The sequence below is a fragment of the Halichoerus grypus genome, chromosome 3, assembly GCF_964656455.1.
Source record: "Halichoerus grypus chromosome 3, mHalGry1.hap1.1, whole genome shotgun sequence".
Classification (NCBI taxonomy): Eukaryota; Metazoa; Chordata; class Mammalia; order Carnivora; family Phocidae; genus Halichoerus; species Halichoerus grypus.
The window spans coordinates 19,474,284-19,495,193 of NC_135714.1; the positions used below are offsets into that span (position 1 = coordinate 19,474,284).

General features: G+C 50.7%; 1 protein-coding gene across 4 annotated transcripts in view; it reads right to left on the minus strand.

Moving 5' to 3' along the window:
• The window catches only part of PPARGC1A (PPARG coactivator 1 alpha), a 643,921-nt gene extending 637,730 nt beyond the window's left edge, over positions 1-6,191 (minus strand). For all 4 annotated transcript variants that reach the window (XM_078068452.1, XM_078068450.1, XM_078068454.1 and 1 more), the window contains exon 1: positions 5,709-6,191. Coding sequence is in view for 1 of the 4 variants with exons in the window: in XM_078068450.1 (XP_077924576.1) it covers positions 5,709-5,795 (87 nt within the window). In the remaining 3 variants the exon portion in view is untranslated. The remainder of the gene's footprint in view (positions 1-5,708) is intronic.
• Between the last annotated feature and the right edge of the window lie 14,719 nt (positions 6,192-20,910).

Consider the following 20,910-nt stretch of genomic DNA (forward strand, 5'->3'; position numbering starts at 1 on the left):
CTTCATCTGTAAAATGGGAATAATAATAAAAGTACTTAATTCATATGTTGTCTTGGAGATTAAATGAGTCAAATACATGTAAAGTGTTTGGAACAGCATTAGTTAATAGTAGCTCTCGCCACTGCTGCTTTGTTCCCAAGTTTTAGGTTAATAGAATTTTACAGAGAAAAGCAAACAATATTTCCAAGCTGGTGCCTTAGGAAAGCTAGCCTTGGGGTGCCTGGGTGGTTCAGTCATTAAGCGTCTGCTTTCGGCTCAGGTCATGATCCCAGGGTCCTGGGATCAAGCCCCACATCGGGATCCCTGCTCGTCAGGAAGCCTGCTTCTCCCTCTCCCGTTCCCCCTGCTTGTGTTCCCTCTTTTGCTGTGTCTCTCTCTGTCAAATATATAAATAAAATCTTAAAAAAAAAAAAAAAGGGAAGCTAGCTTTATTGGAAGGCCCACAAGGAACCCACAATATTACAAGTCTCTTTTGCTTTTCTAGCTACCTAGGAGAAACACAATGTTGGAAAAACTGGGGTCAGGTGAGCTCGACTTATAAGTAGATTTCTAAAAAGTATTTAAGGTAAATATATAGAAATGCACCTAAAAACGATTTTGCAGTTCATCTGTACATCTTCAAGAACATAAAAATGTTTAAAATGTATAGAAATCCAGTTTATATTTTCTTGAACTTTAAGATACTGCTTTTCTAACAACCTTGTAAATGCAGGACATTCCCAAGTCTTGGCTCATCTCCGTGAATCCAAACATTGTTACTACTTTAAGAATTATGAAATACCCAGAGAAGAGGGAAAAAAATATTGAGTTCTTTATAGTACTTGGACTGGATGGAGAAGAAGTGTTCCTCAGTGGGCTGCTTTCTGCTTTGGCTATCCATATTCATGGAAGTTGTGCCAAGCCCCCCCCCCAAAAAAAAGGCAATCAGCAGAAGCTTTCAACAACTTACCCACATCCATTAATGATTCTGCATTGAAACTTCTATCCTGCTTGAAAAGATAGAGTGAGTACAAAGAATTACGGCACTGGTTAACAAAAGTCCAGAGCTAAATTCAAAGACGGTCACTGCCTACTCTAGAAAGATAGTGTGTGTCCATATAAGGATGTCATTTTATATTTCTAGTCTGGAAAACGGTGAGGGAGTGGCAAGGGTTGGGGGGGAGCGGTGGAGAAGAAAAGTAAAAGAGCAGAGTCGAGCCCGGTGGTAATCTCTTTTTCACAAACTCAGGTTAAGCCATCCAGTAACCAAAGACCTGGTCAATCGGGTGAGTAAAGTCAGATGTCTGGCCTCATGGACGTCCAAGCAGTCAGCTAAATGGCTCCAATTTCACTTTCAATTGATTGATTCAATATCATACAGACCTGGCCTGCTTCGATGTGGGCTTCCACAGTGACAACTAAATAAGGTGACCCAGGTCCAAACCAGCAAGCAGTAATACTGCTCCACAGTCAGCGTCGTGATGGAGATAGAAAAGCTCAAACATCTACAGGAGAAACTCGCAGGTTGAAAAGCACAACATAAAAAGATAATGTTGGGTTTTGGAAGCTTGCACTACTGCCATCCCTAGGCGTGAAACTGTAAATTAAAGAATGGTCTGCTGTCTGCTGCAGGGAGCCAAATCAGAGACATTTCACATACACACTTTAATTGGGGGTTTCATTCTAATTGAAGAAATAAATTCCACCAAAGCAGATGCTTCCCACACACACACACACACACACACACTCGCATTATGGTATGTTTTGCACTTTGGCAAGTGGGTGCAAAATATCTGCAACATGGTCTATTCAGATATAAGATGGAATTTCCCAGTTTTTAAATGGTAACAGATGCAGTTTCGGCTCTGATACACATTGGGCTCTCTCCAAAAAAAATCACCCTAATTCCCCCTCCCCCAGCCTTGGTGATAAAATGTCACAAAAAAAAAAAAAAAAAAAAACTAAAAAACCTTCCAGTTGATGATGATTCGTGGCTGGGTTTTGGGGTTTGGTAATGAATAAATGCCCCCAGTTGTTTCCAAATTTCTAGATGTCTATACAAAGAACCCCCAACCTCATTATTTTTTGCACTTGCTTGTTTATAATCAGAGGTGTCATAATCATGTTTCTTGTGAAAATGAAAGCAAATCAAAATGCCTTGTGATTCCAGGAAAAGAGGTTCTTAGGGAGACATGCCTGCCTGCTATTGATGTTGTAAAAAGGCTCCTTTTACATGGCATTAGATGTTGAGAGCACATCATATTGATCTAGAAATAAAAAGCTTGATTTTTTTTTTTTTTAGTACAGTCAACCCTTACCTTCATAAGCACTTTATAACACTAGGAAGATGGTTTTATTTTTAATTGAGGTAGAGTAAACAAATTATATTTGAAGAGCATTGCTATTTTTAGGGAATGGAGGATTTGTAAGCTTTTTGGCAGCAATTCAGGTAAAAATCATGAATAAGTCTCACTCTTTCAAATTTGGCCCAGGCCTTCCCATAGCAGCCCTGCCTGAGTCCAAGATGAGATTTAGTGTTGCCTTTGGTTTATCCTTTTTCAACGAAGGAACAGTTGGGAGCAGGTTTCTTAGTCCTGTGCCCAGGCTCAACCGCTGAAAATGTGAACTGCAGAGCACTAGGAACCTAGGTCCTTATGCACATAATCCCGGAAAATGGTGAGCCGGCCGCGTTGGAGACCGCAAATCCTGGCAAGGCGCACTGCCTGGCTGCGTTCGTCACCAAAGATTAAAGCTTCCGTAGCACTTGAGGGCACCTTAGTCTAATGATGTACATCTCTCATTTGTTTCTGGACCTCATCGTAAAGTTCATACCGCACCACTGCAAGGAGAGATCAATATTTCAAATAATCTCCCTTTCCCCACCATACAATTCCACCGCACTAAGAGTAGCGCGCCACCCAATACCAGCCTGCGAGCTGATCATCCTCCACAGAGCTGCGCCAGCTGCTTAATCAGAAATTCTTTCCGATTTTCTTAGCAACACGAGTCTCCCTTTCTAGAAGAAAGATCTTGCCTTTTGGGAAAATGCTTTTCCAAATCAAGTTAAACTAACTTTACCCGAGGAAACCGATAGTTTTTCTCTTTTTTAAAATGCTTCCCCCTCGCCCCGCCACCGTCTCTGGCTCTCGGCTTCCTTTACTCCAACCCTGCCCATCTCCCCTCCCTCTCGGTTTCCAAGGAGTTTGCACGTGATTGCCAGTCTTGCAAATTCGGCCGCGGCCCTTCGCTTTTAAACGCTCTCCAACGACTTGTTTCCTATCTCATTAAAGATGTTGTCAAAGTTCCCACCGCTGTAAAGCTATATCACTGCGAGCTTCCTTCCACCCCTTCTCTCTCTTTTCGGAAGAAAACGCAGTGCCCGAGTTTCGCGGCCTCGAGATACAGGTCGGAGGTACGCGCCTGAAAACTTATCCCAAAGCATCTGACTCCCGGACTGAGGGCGCGGCGCTGCCGAGGAATCCCGAGTCCCCAATCCCCGGCAGGCTGGTTCTGGGGGTGCGGGTCAAGCCTTTCCTACTCGTCTTGGTCCTTAAAGGCGAGCTGGGGTTGGTTTCTGACTCATCGACAATCACAGGCGCGCGCGCGCGCACACACACACACACACACTCTCTCTCTGTCTCTCTCTCACACACACACACACGCACACGCACACACACGCACACACACACGCACACAGGCGCGCGGACGCCCGCTCCTGGAGAGCTGGAGTTGGCCGAGCCGGAGGAATCGTTGGCCCTCGGCTACCCGGAGCCGGCGCGGGGAGGCATGCAGAGCACCGGGGGCCCGCAAGACGGGGCAGGGTGGCCTGAAGAAAGACCCCTGCACCGGCCATGGGCAGCCAGGGCACCCCCCCACACCCCCACCGAGTCCCCTAACTCCAGCGCCAGCCCGACCACCCCGGCAGTTCTTCAAGTTTCTACTCACAGCGGGGCCTCCCCTTTCCCGGCTGCCTCGCCCCCAAACCCTCACTTCACGCGCCTGGGCCGCCCTCTCGCCCCGCCCGCAGCTCCGCGCCGGGTGCGCTTCCCCGGGCCGCCCAGACGCCCCCACCCGCGGCGGCGGCCCGGCGGTCTGGCCCGAGCTCGCCGCCGCCTCCCGCTGCTGCTTGCCGCGGCGGCAGGAGCTTCTCCAAGGCTCCCGGGCCGCCCTTATGTATTATTCACTCGGATGGCCGCGGCGCTTTCCGGGGAGCCCTCACCGAGACGCCAGGGCTTCGCCCGGCAACTACTAGTTTGGGGATTTCCGTTTCTTAGAAACTGGGGGTGATGCGGGGGCGGCAGAACGCATTTTTCGGTTGTTTTGCTTTGGGGGGTTGGCTCTTCAGCCTGGAGCTCACAGGAGCGCGCTGCGCCCCGGGCCCGGGAGGGAGCGCGCCAGAGCCGGCGAGTGCGGCGGGCAGCCCCGCGAGCGGCCGAGGCTGGCGGAAAGAGACGCCGCGGCGGCCGGGTGAGCCGGGCCGACCAGGGCTCTTTTCCTCGACATCCCCAAGCCCCCGCCGCCCGGCTCCCCCCGCGGCGCGCGCTCGGCGGGGCCCGGGAATCCCCCGCGCCCCGGAGCCCCGACCGCCCACCGAGTTGCTGCTGCCTTTCCCCATTGCTCTTTCACCTTTCCTCCGGCCCCAACTTTCCCCAGCCTGGACATGCGCGTGTACGTACACACACGCGCGCGCGCGCGCGCGCGCACACACACACACACACACACACCTCCCCTCCCTCGACTCCAGCTCCACTTCCCCGTGTAGTTTGGAGATGACAGATGCCTGTAGACTTTCACCAAACAAGCGGTGGGGGCAGCAGACTACAACAGTTATTTAATTAAAAGGCATTTTTCCTCTCTCTTTTTCTCGCTCTGGCTCCCAGAATAGCTCTTGCACCCCTAGACCCTGAGCACACTCCTGTCTCTCCAGGTTACCCGTGGCCGGCTAACACCCGTCTCCTTCCACGCCCCCCCTTCCGGCGTCTACCTCCAGCTTCCCCGGCCCCTCCACCCCGGAGTCACACCGACATGCACACCTACAGGCCGGCGGCGGGGAGCGTCGAGGGCACGATGCAGCCGGACTGCATTGCACAGTCATCAAAGTTAAGTGTGTATGTTTGTGGGGTGCTTGTGCGCGCCAGGGGAAGCGCCGGGTCACGGGCGCCCGAGCATCCACTCTGCCCCCCCACACTCCGCCTCCGCGGGGTCAGGGGACGCCTCCACTTGAGATTGCAGCCATTTTAGGGAAAGAGGTGGCTCCGGGCCCGGGGGCGGGGGGGTAGTGGAAGGGGAACAGCACGTCGTGGGGGACTCACAGCTCCGCAGCCCCTGGGCGCAACTGGAGGGCGGGCAGGCGCCGGGCGCACAGGGGCGCGGCGCCCGCGGCGACTTGGGGAAGGTTGCGCTCGAGTTCGCCGGTTTTGCCAGGAGTTGTTCGGGGTAACGTGCCGGCTCCTGCCTCTTTCTCGGGTTCCCGCTGGGTTGGGAGGTGGTGGGGGGGGGAGGCAGATTGGGCACGGGAGGGGCGCGACCGCCCCTGGAGACTGGAGAGCTAGAGGTGGGGACAGGGGGCACCTCTTCTCGCCGGTTGGCACTGACCCAGACAGTGAGACCCACTTGGCCCCCCGGCCTCCCCACCCCCTCCCAAGCCTCTGCCTCCCCGCCGAGTGCCAAGTGAGCGCGCGGCAGGGGGCACAGGGCGCGACGCCGCCGGGCCCCGAGCCACCCCTTACCTGGTTGGAAGGGGTTTCCCAGGAGGAGCCGTAGTTGTAAAAGAAGGAAGAGAAGAAGGTGTCTTCCGACAGCCCGCAGCCCGCCATGCTCTGGATGCAAATAAAATGAGGAAAGGGAAAAAAAAAAAAAAAGCACACACACAAAAGCAACCAAAAATTTTCAAAATCAAATTAAACCAATAAGCGAAGAAGAAATTCTCTCGCAAATAAAGAAAAGGAGGGGGAAGGGAACGGCAAAGGGAACGCAAACTCTCGGCGGTGCTCGCTCTCCGGGTGAGGAGGGATGCTCGGGCTGCCGCCGCCGCCGCCGCCGCCGCCGCCGCCGCCGCCGCCGCCTGCTCAAGACGGTACCTACAGAGGTTCGTCCTGACTTGGGCAGCCGCCGCCGCCGCCTGTGCCGGCTGCGTGTGTGCGCGCGTGTGTGTGTGCGTGTGCGTGTGTGTGGTGTGTGCGCGCAGAGCGAGAGACCGCAGGGGAAGCGAGAGGGCGAGAGAATGAGCGAGCCGGGATGGAGGGCGCAGAGGCAGAGCGGGCGGGCGGGCGTGTGCGCGCGGGGGTGCGTGCGTGTGTGTGTGCGCGCGTGTGGCTGGGTGTGCGTCTGTTTGGGGAGCTCACCGGAGAGCCGGGGCCGTCACGTGGGCGCGCTGACTCCGCCGGCTGCCGGGGACAGCCTGTACTACAGCCCCGGCCACTAAATCAGCCCGCGCCGCCAGACCTTTGCAGCGCGCCCCCCGCGCCCGCCACGGCCGGCCGTGCGCGCCCCGGGACGGCAGGGGGCGCGGGTGCGGCCGGGGGCAGGTGGGCGCGAGGGGAGGGGGACGGGAGGATGCCTGCGGAGACGCACATGTCCCTCGCTACGCCCCGCACCCTCCCGGCAAGCCTTCCTCCCGCCCTCTTTGAAGATTTTTTTTTTTAATTCCTAAAATTGCTTTCCCGTGCAGAGACCCCTCTTCCAGCCACGGGGAAATTATTTTCACACAGTTGCTGTGTTTCGATTCCCGGTGCCCCTCGTCTCCCGCGTGCGCACACGCAGACACACACACACACACACACACACACCCGTGGCCGCCTCCTCCCATCCCAAATGCAAACCCACTTCCTTTCGCCGGTTGCTGTAGTTAAGCTAAGTCAATGCTACATCAAACTAGGCTAGGCTGAGAAAACTGGAAAGTGGATTTAGGGGACAATACTGCCCCAGCAGGAAGAAAGGCTCTAGCTTGGCATTCTGTTGATTTAACAGTTTAAAACGAAAAGGGATTTTGTAGCTTCTGCACCTAAAACTCAGGCCCCTTGAGTTGCAATTCTTTAAATGGAGCTCTTCTCTTAAGCCTGTTGTTTGGTCTAAAAATATAAACGGATATAATCCCCCCCACCTCAAAATGGTATTTTAGGACTAAACCTTTTTCTCAATTTTAATAACTGAGTAGCCAAAAGTTTTTTTTAATGCAAAAACCCATTCCTTACCTGTTCCCCCGAACTCTTTATACAAATCTTTCTAGTGAGTAAAATTCAAATAAAAATGGGCAAATCGGTGTAAGATGCTCTTACAAGTATTTGAACACAGGAAAGCTTGAAACAAACCTGTTACAGGAAATTTATATTGTTTTCTTTCTGAATTCTTTTTCCAAATGCTGCCCATTTTTATTCAAACCAATTGTGTTTTTCTAAGACTTCACACTTCCTCCTGCAAATTCCCCACTTGAGGTCGAAATCCTCTGTGAAATAAACATTTCCACAGCAACCCAGTGATGTCACAAACATCGGCTCATGATTTCAGAGGGGAAATAAAGCAGGAGAAAGGATCTCTCTAGAAAGACAGTTTCTGTCTTCTTGCAAATAGCATCGCTCCCAAATAGAGATTCAGAAAACATTAGATTTCTGGCTAAATACTTGCTTTTGTTTTTGTTTTCTGAGATTGACTTATTTTTCAAAGCTATGTCAACCAATCTTTTTAAAAAAAAAAATAGGTCATCATCCTCTTTTCTGGGTTCATGAACAATGGTGTTTCAAATCAGTGGTCCCTAACCACACCGGCCACTACAGATTTTAATGAAGGGGAAAGGACTTTTTTTTTTCTAAAAAAATGATGTCAAAAAGAACATTGAGAGATGACATTTAATGTACTAACTTCAGACCCAAATAATGCTGACTGACCTCGCTTCAAAAATACAATAGTTTTTAAGAAGTATTAGACCCACAGAAATTCTATTCCATTATCAAAATTAGTGCTGATCTCACCACTATTGAATAGAGGGGCTTCACCTCCATCATTCCTTCCATTGTTTCCTTTGTCTCCAGGCTTGGGGAAAGAGGGAAGCATTCTTCATGCTGTCCCCCCTTTTAATTCTCCTATAAATATTAAACGTAAAAAGACTGGAAAATATGAGATGAGGACCAATGCCTGGGGTTTCTTAGCTTTCCTGTCTAAATCAAGTTCTGTAGATAATATTTCTACTATAGAAATATAGAATATTGCTACTACAGAAATCTAGGCTGTAATCTAGGGGTGCCTGGGTGGCTCAGTCAGTTAACCATCTGCCTTCAGCTCAGGTCATAATCCTGGGGTCCTGGGCTCCCTGCTCAGTGGGGAGTCTGCTTCTCCCCCTGCCCCTGACTTGTTCTCTCTCTCTTTCTCTCTCTCTCTTGCTCTCAAATGAATAAATTAAAATCTTAAAAAAAAGAAAGAAAGAAAGAAAGAAACCTAGTCTGTAATCTAGTCTCATTTACAGTTGACCTTTGAACAATGCATGGGTTGGGGCGACCCCCCCACACAGTTGAAGATCTGGGTCTAACTTTGACTCCCCAAAAACTTAACTATGAATAGCTTACTGTTGACTCGAAGCCTTACCGACAACATAAATAGCTGATTAACACACATTTTGCATATGTATTATATACTGTATCCTTACAAGGAAGTAAGCTAGAGAAAAGAAAATGTTAAAATGTTATTAAGAAAAGCATAAGGAAGGGAAAATAGATTCACAGTACTGTGCTGTATTTATTTTTTAAAACCCACATATAAGGGGACCCATGCAGTTTGAACCTGTGTTATGCAAGAGTCAAGGGTATATTTTAGTCCAAATGTACATTCTGCGCCTGCGGTTGCTTATTGCTTCCCTGGTTTCAGCTTGGGTCCCACCTCCACCCCAGCAAAGGAAGTTAATTCTGTCTCTGTGATCCCCTTTCCTAGTTGTTGAATGAATGGATTCACAACAATCCTAGAAGAATCTGGACACTTTATCCCCATTTCACAGATGTGGAAACGGGCTCAGAGATGCTAAGGAACCTGCCCAAGGTCACCCAGCTACAAAGTAGTAGGAATTGAACCCAAACTTTGAGACCCCTCCCAACCTCTCCCATCCAGCTCTAACTGAGCCCATCATAGTACCGCTCTTCTATGACTGGTTCACATACCCCCCCCAAGAAGAGAGGGCGTGGTTCCCCCCTCTAACTGCCCCCATTGCTGATAAGTGTTCATTTGTGAGATGTGTTCATTTAACACTGATTGCACGTTCACTAGCTCAACCACTCTTCATGAGGACCCTGTCAGGAAGCTATTACTATGTTTGTTTTATGGATAAGGAAACTGAGGCTCCGACTCCCAACCTCCTCCAACCCATAGCTAAGCTAGTAAAAGGCAGAGCTGGATCTCGAATCAAAGACCTCTGGCTCATGACTACTCTTGCCCCGAAAATTTATTTTTCCCATTTCCAAACACACAGGAAAATGGGTGAACGGATCCACGGAGCAGGCCCAGGACCTGCAGAGACATGTGCGGGGCGGGGGGGGGGGGGGGGGGGGCAGAAACAGGTGGAAAGAATCTCCTCTGAGCAGCAAACAGGAAAACATTTGTATAAATGAAGTCTGGCCTCCAGCCACAAACGTTTGGCTGCCTTCAAATCTCTAGCTCTTTCTTTTTAAACAGGGAAGGCCCAAGGAGGGCCACCTGGAGAGACTTCTGATAAAATGCCTCCCTCTTTGCCCAGCTCACCCCTCTCCCAGGGCAGCCCTATCACCCTGAAAGAATTCTTCCTCAGTAGGTTTGCTCACCTGGCATGAGCACAGTAACATGGAGGTTTGTTTGCTAGTTCCCAACAGCATAAAAACAAGCCACCCCCCGTCTACCCCCACTGGGGCCCAAAACAGATGCAGACAACCCCTTGGGAAGCAGAGAGAGCTACAGGCTCATTGAGAAAAGATCACCCCAGCCACCTTGCCAACTTCTTGCCAAGCGGGATTCAGAGGTCTGAAGATAGAAACCCAAAACAGAAAGCTTTTGATTTCTGAATCCACTGTCGTTGGTTCTCTCAAGACAAACCAAACTTTCTTCTGCGTGCATTCCTGTCATGTTGCCGAGTCACAATTTGTCACACAAAAATGTGTGATGTGTGGAACTGATATCACTCCATTAATGAGAAAATCCATCTTTATTCATAAACACTCCCCCCCCAAAAAAATAAGTTTTGCATTAATCTCCTATTAGAAATCGGTTAATAGTCCAGATGATGCTGGGGTGTGTTCCTTGTTTATAAATGAGGTGCATTAACAGTCTCGTACCACCAGAGTATCATTTAGTGAATGGTGGCTCCGCTCTGCCGATGCGAGAGACCAAATTGTCGTGGATGTGGATTAAAAAAATGATCCTTTTGGCTAAAACTGCAGAGGGGAAGCAGATGTGATACACAGAGGAAGTAGATCTCGTTCAGTCTCCTTCCTTTATTAAAATAAAGTCTGCTCATTCGTCTTATTTTTAAAAGCCCTCTGAATACAAACTCATGTGTTCCTCCTAAGGCAAAGGGAAAACCAGCATCCTTCCTGCCTTCAAGAAGTTGCCAGTCCTGACAAGTGTGGTCCGATCTACCAGTCTTTCTAGTTGTCCATTTTTCTGTGTTAATTGTTGACAAATTTCCATCCTCTCATCGAACTGAGAGTTGCCCTGGGGAGAGAGGGAAATGCAGAAGTCGCCAGACGAGGCAGAGGGCAGAGGAACGGTGGAACGGCGAGAAGTGCCGAAAGGCAAGGGCAGAAGGAAGGGCACAGCACTGAGGTGACAAGACACAATGGCAGAAGATCACTGAGTGATTTGCGGTGTGTCTACCATGATGGCAGCGCAGGGCGACCTTTCTTCCTTTGCGGCTTCCCTGAGACAAGACTGCAGGGTCATTTGCGTGTTTGGAAGGAGACCCTAGGAAACGCAGCAGGGAAGTTAAGAGAAGTGAGAACAAGAAGTGGAGGAGGCGGGACGGGTGCTCCTGGGGGCAAGTGGAGCTCAGGACTGCTTGGGAACCCCTTGGAGCAGGGGAGACGGCACCTGTCGTTGGCGTCACCCACTCAAGGGCAAGGGGGGCGGGGCCTGGGCATTGACCCTGCAGCTCCTCAGCTAGAGGCTGCTCCCCGATGATGCTAACTCCCCAGCCGGTAGCCCCTGTGGCAGGCACGGACAAAGGGGGGTCTGGCAGCCGCAGAGAGTCCACAGGCGGAGGGATGCAGAGCCTGAGGTGAGGATCTGGGGCCACGTGCGTGGAAATGGTTAAGGGCTGTGGGATATGGGTGGGGCACCCAGAGCATCTGCTCCCCAAACATTAACTCATTTCATTTTACAAAAACCTTGTGAAGGGGGAACTATTACATTTCCACTTTTCCCCCAGAGAACACAGTCTAGGAGAGTAAGGAGTGACATCTGTTGTTTTTACCCTGGACCATCAGCTCCCTCTTCCAGGAACAGCCCCCTGCTTTTCCTGGGAGAAACATACCCTCCCCCATCTCTGACCTAACTGCCTCACTCCAGATACATGCCTGTGACCCAAGCCAAGCCATCCTGCTAAGAGCTCTCCCTCAGATTGTCCCAGGAGCTGTAGGGCAGGAGGTGTGCGCTTTCTGCTGGGAGAGCGAAGCCAGGAAGATGTAAGCCTGGAGCTTCTCCAGGCCATGTTCCTCCCACGAGAATGAACCCAACTGCTTGAGAATGAAGCCAGCCCAGAGGAAAGCCAGCTTGAGATCCAGCCCTGACAGGAAGCACCACAGGTTCCCGATGTACATCTTTTGAGCAACGGGATCCAGCCCAACCTGAAGCTAGACACCTCCCTGGACTTTCCAAGTTCATAAGCCAATAAACTCCTCTCGAATTATAAGCCAGTCTGAGCTGAATTCATAGAAGTTAAGCAACTTGGTCAAGATCACACATCTAATGAGTGTGGAAGTAACACTCAAACCCAAGTAACCCTAATTGCATATGGCACTATCGCACATGTTCTGAACAATCATGCTCTACAGAGGCAATCAGCATCTACCACAGGGCAGAGCTCAGAGCCACATCATCCTTCTCATTGCTTGGCCCTCACCTGGAGCCTCTTTCCTTCCAGAAGCAGCTGCCAATTTGTTTAAGAGGATAAGGGATCTGGGTGCATCTCAGTTTTATTTGAATTATTTGTCCCATCAAATCACGAAAGGTGCAGCCCCGTCATAATGATGGTCACTTGAAGAAAGTCTGGAGTCGAAGTCAAAGAAAGTTTTAAAAGAAAAAGAAATAGGAAGTGTGGCCTTCAGGTTTTTGTTGGTGGTGGGTTTTGTTTTGTTTTTTTTGCTTTTTTGTTTTGAAGAGCCAATCAAGAGATATTTATGGACAACGGTTTTAGTCAAGACTTGTGGTTGCAAGTGACAAAAACCCCACTTCCCTGGCTAAAGCAAAAGAGAGAGAGAGAAAGAACTGTTAGAACCAGTGGTTCTAACAGAGAGAGAGTAGACAGATGCCCCTCTCTCTCAACAGTCCCAGCAAAACCCCTGAGATTGCAAATCACTGGCTCTGACTGGGTCCTGTGCCATCTTTACATGAGCCAGTGGGATATAATAGTCCGACTGACCAGACTTGGTCCCATGCCCATCCTTGGCTCTGTTGGTGGAATCACCCTACCAAAGCATAGTAGACTGTGAGGCTAGAGAAGATGTGGTTCTCCAGAGGAAAATTGGGGCACAATCTGGTAATCTCCTATTTCTGGAAGAAGAATGGCCGTCACACAGGCAAAAATGGCTGTAATCCACCTTGACCTTGATGGACATTACAAAGGATGCCTGACCTCACCCTTGTCTTTAAAGAGTTCATACTCTGTTCAGAGAAAAGCAACACCACACAAAGAACAACAAAGAAGATATATAATAATGAACGAAGTTCATTGCAGGTTCTTATTCCCAGGCAACGGAATCCACTTCAATACTTTAAGCAGATAAGTCTGAGGTAACTTATGTAATTACTGGGATGGGCCAGAGAATTGGGTTTGGATGCTACAAATAGGAACAAAGCAGCCAGAAAAAGAAGCTGCATGACAGTAGGGAGTGGACACCAGTAACTCTACCACCCGCTGCCCTGGAAAAGCAAGAAGACTTTGCCACCTCGTTGGCCAGAATATCTGATCTCCTGCTTAGCGGCCACCATACCTTGCACACTTCTGCCTGTCAGTCTCAGGCCGCTGTGTTTGCTTGGGGGCACTTCAGTCACGTGCATGACCTGCCCTGCAAAGACATCTGGGAAATGTAGTTTTCAGCTTTCTGGCCTCAAAGTGCTGAAGGGTTAAGTAAGAGGTGTTGCAGTGGATAGTGAGTGAGTTCATTTACAGGATCGGCCATAGAGCAGATTACAGGAGTTCAGTGGGAGAGAAGACAATAAAGACTGAACTCAAGATCGGGTCACCTGTCACACTGGTTTATCTGACTTGGTTCTGACATTTACTGAAAGCTCAGAGGCTCTAGGTGCCAGGGGATAGGATGTCCCCAGAAGCCAGGACACTCAGCCCACCTGGGGCCACCAGACCGGTAGGGCCATTTGAAGACAGGATGGCACATTGCGTTTGTCTGTGGGAGCCAGTCAGAAGGAAGTCTGGATCCTGTTTCGGGAAGAATAACCTTGACACCTCCTTCCCCTTCAACACCCATGGGCAATGTTTCTTTGACTTAAATACTTCTCTCCACTTTGACTCTGTCAACCTAGACCAGGCCACTTTCCTCTCTGGCCAGGACCTTAGAGTAGGCTCCCGCACGCCTCCAATCTCATCACAAGTAACTTTCTCCTCTGCCCCTTCTCCCGGGTCTCTCAGCCCACACGCTGACGTTCCACACGCATCACATTCTTCCACACGAGCATCACTTTGCCCCTATTGTTCCATGTGCCTGGAGTGCCTTTTCTATCCTTTCTGCCTGGCAAAGACCTTCTCAAAATCTAGCTTGGGAGTCGGCTTCTTTGGAGAAAGGCCTTTGTAACAGCCCCAGAGGAAACTCCGCATGTCTCTCTCCTCCCCGTTTCTACCCTTCCTATGGTCCATTTCCCACAAGCCCGGTCCTATTCACTTTGATTTTCCCCACCTAGCACAGGACCTACTCGATAAAAGTTGACTAAACAAGACAGAATAAACTTTAAAAAAAAAAAAAAATCCCCTACACAGAAAGCAGTAATAAAGAAAATGTGTTCTACCACCACCTTGAGACCTCAATTAATGTGCTTTTCTCCTCACGAATCCTTGCTTCCAAGCAAACGGAACCTGACAGCCTGAATTAAATCATTTATCTTTCTAGTTCTCTGCCTTGGCTCTAACACTAGGGGAAAAGCCCTGATATTTCATAAGAAACTGGCAAAAACAAAAGCTGCGGCCCAGCACCTTGACTTTATCTGGTTGTGCAACCCACATATGCACACAGACAGGAGAAATGTTCATCTCCGATCTTTCTTTTACCTAGGCAGAATTAACGCCAGATTACTATCTTTGATCATTTTGTTTTCTCACGTAAACCCTAAAGAGGCTGAGTCTGGGTGTCTGAGTGCGCGCGCGTGGGTCTGCGTGTGTGCGCGTCTGTGTGTGTGCGCGCACATGCATGCGCACCAGCCGCGTTATTCAACACCATACACGAATTACACAGCACAAACAGCCTTATCAGAGAAGAACACAGCCAGAAATGCACAAGTCTTCTGCGAAATGTTATGTTCCAGTTCCTTCCGATCCACTGTGATGCCTTCTGATTTAGAGTGACCTATGGGTTTTTAACCACGGGCCGGTGAGGAAACAAAAGACTATTTCCACTCGGCCCCGTATAATTAAATACCTAGATGAAGTTTTCTCCGGTTCTGCTTTCGGAGCCAAACAATGCTTGTTTGCATTCCATCATCATATATAAACACCCACAGGCCAGGATAATTTACCTTTGCTGTTTTGTCGTTAGACCCTTAACTCAGGGCCTCCTGAATGGCATTTAAGCATATTAGAAAGGCCTCTGGTTATGAAGCCTGCAGTGTTTATTTTTCTTTAAATAACAAAAATATCCTAGTTACAGTCTACTGTCTGGAAAGCGGTAAGGTGGATATAAACACTCTGTAGATCAACCCTCCTACATCAGCTCCACGGATTCAAATCTCTTTTTCTCTTCAAACCTCCGTCTCAGAGCTGCTGAGTCGTCACTAAGACAGTGGTCTGGAGATGGCTTCTACTGGTTTTTCCTGCTCAGCTCTGGACAGTGAGATCGCAGCGAGCAGCGAGAAGGCGTGACGGCCAGGGGCCGAGAGAGGTGGGTGGTGGGGACAGCCTGGGGTCACCACATGGCACAGCAGTTCGACCAGGGTCTCCCCCAAACGTCACCATGCACACGGACCACCTGGGGATCTCGTCACCATGCAACCTCTGGCTGGCTAAGGCGGGGCTGGGGCCCAAGGTTCTCCATTTCCCAGCAAGCTCCTGAGTGATGCTGACGCTACGGGCCCGGGGCCCACAATTCAAGTAATGAGGCTTTAGGTCTCAGGCTCCGAGTCAGATAGGCCTGGCTGAGGGGCTGCGTCTTGGGAAGCTGGGCACTCTGGGACAAATTACTTGGCCTCTCTGGGCCCTGGATTCCTTACCCGTGGAACTGGATGAGAACACTTATCAGGCAAGTCTGCTGAGGGGATTAAATTGTGTGATTCGTGAGAGGGGCTGAGTGTAATGCCTGGCGAGTTATGAAAGTATTTGGTAAGTGTTACTGTCACCGGGCCCAGAGGCCTCCTGTACTGAAGGAGGATGGTGACAGAACTGAAACCAGAGCCTACCTCCTGCACTCCCTGGAAAGGGTACCTTGCCCATTTTATTATTTCACTATTTTTTGTAATAAAGAATTTTTCTTGGTGTTATTGTGTTATTACACAAAGTAAAGGGAGAGAGAGGAAGGGAGGAAGGAAAGAACAAAATAAAATAAGAAAAACCATTATGTACCAGAGAGATCACCTGGCATTTTGGTCTATATACATCCAGTCATAGATACACATTCATCAGAAATAATGCAACGACACTGTACATATTTTCTAATCCTTTATTTTCACTTGACACATCACGGTAACAATGGGAACAATACAGAAATAAACAAAGACAGGAGCTCTTCTTCATGAGGCTCTTCCTGTGGGCCGAACAGCCCCCTCCCACAGTGCGCGCCCTCGCTCGTTCATTTCCACAGCCTCCGACACAGACTCTCCGCTTTGACAGGTGAGGACACCGAGGCCCAGAGCGTGTAATTTACCCAAGGTCACACAGCCAGTCAATGGGGAACTCAAGTTGGAAACCAGGCAGCCTGGAGGGCACAGCCTGGGCCTGTTCATTTTTATGTGCTGCGCGCTTCCCGGGGTCACCCTGACACGCTCTCTGATCGCCTGATGTTTGTCCCGCCTGCCACATCGTGAATATCTGTCCGAGCCGGTCCACACTTCTGCACATCATTTTTGGTGGCTACGTAGCAGTCCAGTGTCTATTATTACACCCATTTTACAGAAGAGAATGGCGAGGCTTGGGTGCGCAGTAGACTGGCCGACAGTAAGGGGAGCAACCACACGTGCCCGGGAGCCTGGGCGCAGTCTCCCCGCCAGCGCTCCGTCAGGAGCCGACGCGGCCCACCTGCCACGCGCAGGTACGTGCTCGTCCCCGTGGAGAACGGAGGAGCAGCACGATTCTTACCGCAGTGGAACCTGCTGCCCGGCGGGTCGAGCCCCGCAGGAAAGTAAGCAAGCAGACGGGGGAACAAGATGAGTTGAGATTTTGGTGAGTGCCAGGAAACCAGTCCCAGCCTCAGATCTGAAGAACGGAAGCGGCAGTGAGAACTTAGACTGTTTGAGGAGGTGAGATTGGAGGTGATACCCCATGACAAGAAGGAGGTGGTCCCACGGTAATCTAGTCGGATTTATCTAAATCTCTTCACACAAAACCAAACCAAACCAAACCAAACCCTAGGGAATGGGACTCAGAAGTATGCCTACAAAGTTCTCATAGAGAACATGTGAGAGAGGGCACAGGACGGGGAGGGCAAGGGTCGGGAGCCAGACGCTGCAGCGGGCGATCCTGGCCCGGCCTTCTGCATGGCCTGAGACGGAGCTCAGTCTCCCGGTCTGCAAAATGGGCTTGTGACACTCCGCTTCGGGCAGGGCCGCTGGGAACATGAAATGGAATAACCGTGTAAGGGACCTGCCCGTGTGGGACACTGAGCCCCGTAGCTATTGTTGACATTGACACTCAAGTGTTCATTGGGCCTGGCTGTTGCAAGGTCAAATCCATATATTCCAACATCTCTGTTAATCCATGGTGGAATAAGGAGATTCCGGAGACCTCACAAACCACATGGACTCATGAGCCCCTGGGGCACTGCCACTGTATCAGGATTAAGACCCAGATAATGGGGCGCCTGGGTGGCTCAGCTGGTTAAGCGTCTGCCTTCGGCTCAGGTCATGATCCCAGGGTCCTGGGATGGAGCCCCACATCGGGCTCCCTGCTCTGCGGGAAGCCTGCTTCTCCCTCTCCCACTCCCCCTGCTTGTGTTCCCTCTCTCGCTGTGTCTCTCTCTGTCAAATAAATAAATAAAATCTTTAAAAAAAAAAAAAGACCCAGATAATACTCTGCACATCATTTGCTAAGTCTCACCTCCAGGGCATCGAGAAAGTTCAGAGTGGTGACTTTCAGCTTCTCATTTACTGTTTCCTCTGGTAAACTGAGGGAAAGGCCACCTGGGCCACCCGAACCACCCTTGACTTCTCTCCACTCTCACGTGATGCCACAGTTGAGGGAGAGGCCTTGGGGGGCGGGGTGATAACAAAGAAGCCATCTTTGTTCGTGACCATAAGTCCTACTGACAGTGGCTCCCACCATGTCAGGGGCACCGGGCTAAGAGCTTTACACCCACCATCTAACCTCATCCTCCTACCCACCGTTCTCTCCATTTCACAGATGAAGGGACGGAGGATCCGAGAGGTTAAGGAGCTTGGCCAAGGCCACACAGCAGCTAGGCAGCTAGCTCTGTGCCAGGCCCTTTTTACATGCCCGAGCTCCGTCCTCTTCAACCTCAGGGACCACTCCCCCTTCTGTTTCATCCTGGTTAGCTGCCCCCTCGTCTCCAGATCCCAGTGATGTCACTTCCTCAGTGAGATGCCCAAAAATGGGCTGGCCAAGCTCTGTCTTCTCCCTCCTGCCGCCTGTCCGTGCTCCAACGGCACAGTTGTCCACGCGATTCCTGGCACTCCGTGCACAGCTCAGGCATGGGGTCCGAGGGACTGGAGCAAGGACCACCTCTTTCCGGCTGAGCCGCGGCCTCGCTCCACCCGCTTCCTTGTCTGCCACCTGAGGGACACGCTGACAGTGGCCTAAGGGGACGGTGGCGACAATGAAAGAGACCGGTGCTGCTAAGGCACTTGGGGCAATGCTGGACACCTGCGGGGAGCCGCCCGAAGGCCGACGCCCCTCACGCCGTGCCCCGCACCAGGCCAGGACCGGGTCCAGCACCGCGGCTGCCAGCGCGGGGGCCCCAAGCAGCTGGAGAACTGAGCACAGCGCTCCTGTGGTCAGCGCCCCCATCTCATGGTCGGATGGCTGGCGCGAGCCCTGTGCTCATACTCACGTGCTTCCCGTTCCCCTGGCCATGGGGTCTTTCCTTCCCATCCGTGGGGTAAACACCCACGGTCTGGGGGGGAGAGGTGGCACGGGGGTGGGGGAAGCTTAGGAGGAAACATTCGACGCCACGTGGGCGCATCCTCACACCCTCCCCCCACGGGCAGCACGGGCCCTGCACACTCACCTGGCCCCACCATCCTGAGCCGCCACAAACAAAGAGGGCAGCAGGGGCGAGAGGGGCCTCGGGGACCAGACCTCCCTGCACCCTGCGGCGGGGATCTCCCTCGGGGCCTCAGGCTCCTGGGCACAGAAGGGGGGCGCTCCCATCTCTCAAATGCCCTGGTGTTTTTAACTCGTTCCTTTATTTCCCCCGGGGACTCGCATGCGGCCTGGGCCTAATGATTTCCTGTGAAAGCCCTACCCGGGCTGTTTTCCTGTGTCTTCGGAGGAAGGTCTATTCCAGCCAGGCCGGCTCCACTCCCCGCCCTTCCCCTCTCGGACCAGACCGACCCAGCACTTTTTTTTTCGCTTGAATTTAAGAGCCTTGCAGACGCAAAGATCCTTTTAGCTTTTAACATACTTAATAATTTATTATTTATCTGATATTTTTGTAAATGTGTCCCTCAGATCGGGCCTTTGCATCTCCAGTTTCCAATTTGCACCTACCTGACATGGTTTCTGTTACCGCCCATCGAGGCTCACAAGGCCGGGCTTCCTCTTTTAACACTTCTTTATAGTCCTAATGAACTTCCATGCTTCATTTACTCAAGAAGACAGCTCTCTCCCCCTTTTACATTTTCCTGCTCACAGGCATACAAATCCTATGTGTCACTAATACAGTGTTGGTTTTCCTGGCGTTGGTGCTTTTTTTTAAACATGTTTGCCCTTCAGCTTGCTATTAACCAGTTTCTTCCTACTTTGAAAAACTTGCTCTTTTAAATTTCATCATTCAGTTTTTTCCTCGGGGATTTTACCCTTTATTAAGAAGTCAAAACCAATTTTGGAGCAATCATAGATACCAAATAGTCTCATGAATCTTTTGTATCCTTCACAGCTCCTGGCACGGGGGTGGGCACACAGCAGGGACACGATAAATACGTGTGGCTGCCGAGGTGGCCCACGAGCAATTGGGAGCCAGGGGGGTGTACTGGTGAGGCGCCCGGGTGTGAGCCCAGACCGCGTGGGGTTGAGTCCTGCTTCTATCCCACAGGAGCCGCGTGGCCTCGAGCATGTTCCTCAAATGCTCTGGGCCTCGGCTTCCTGAGCTCTCAAATGGGAAGGAGAGTCGTTCTACCATCTTCTAAGGCTTCTTGCAAGGAAGAAATAAGTGAAACACTTAAGATGGTTCCTGACACACCAAGCTCTCACTGAACAATAACTTTTGTTATCACCGACTGCCTACTATTTGCAAGACTTTTAATATTAGAGATTATCTTCGATCCAAGAATCGGGCGAATCCTGCCCCTCCCCTGCCCTTCCAATTCAGAGCCACACGGGACAAAGGTAGTAAGATGATCTTGTCCTTGGTGGTCTACACAAGCATTCAGCTGTGTGGAAAGGACCCATCCATGCGTCCCAGGGTCACTCTGTCACTTTTGGGTGACCTCAAGGACAGCATCTGTAAAATGGGGATGGTACTTGGTCGTTTACTGAGAAAAGAACCCACGATCTCTGTTCTACAATCTATCATCTTCTTGAAGTAATTTCTTGACTCATTAGTCTAAAACGAATTGCCCACACACCAGTTCAGAGCACTTGCTAACAAGCCAACAGAAGCCAGCCGGTCCTCCTAAGGATGGTGGACTCAGGTGGCAGAGGCAGAAATGCCCACTAGGGGGCGAGTGCGTTCATTCACTGTTCCTGTGGTGCGTCCGTCCCAGACCTGGAGAAGGCGAAAGCTGGCGTATGCAGGGCACCTGCTCTGGCCCCATCTCCCTGCACACTCCTGCTCGTAAGCTTTCCACTGCCCCAACCCAAGAAATTGCATTAACTCCATATTAGACCTGAGACAGCTGAGCCTAGCCTGCCCAGAACCACAGAGCTAAGAGGAGAAACGGAAGGAACCCAGTTTTCTCTTACTCTACCAGGCTGGCGCCAGGATCCCAGGAGAGGGCAGCACTAAACTTTGCCTGGAGGAAGGGAAGGAGTGCAGACACCTGAAACGTAGATGCTAACAAAATGGTGGCTCCGGTGCACCTTCCCACAAAAAGGAACACGGCTGACGGCCTACCTTTCCCAAAGTATGTCCCAGGGAACATAGGGTCCTGGGATGTGCTCTCTAAAAAGAGTCTAGAATCACATAAGTCCATGAAATGTGGCCTTCACCT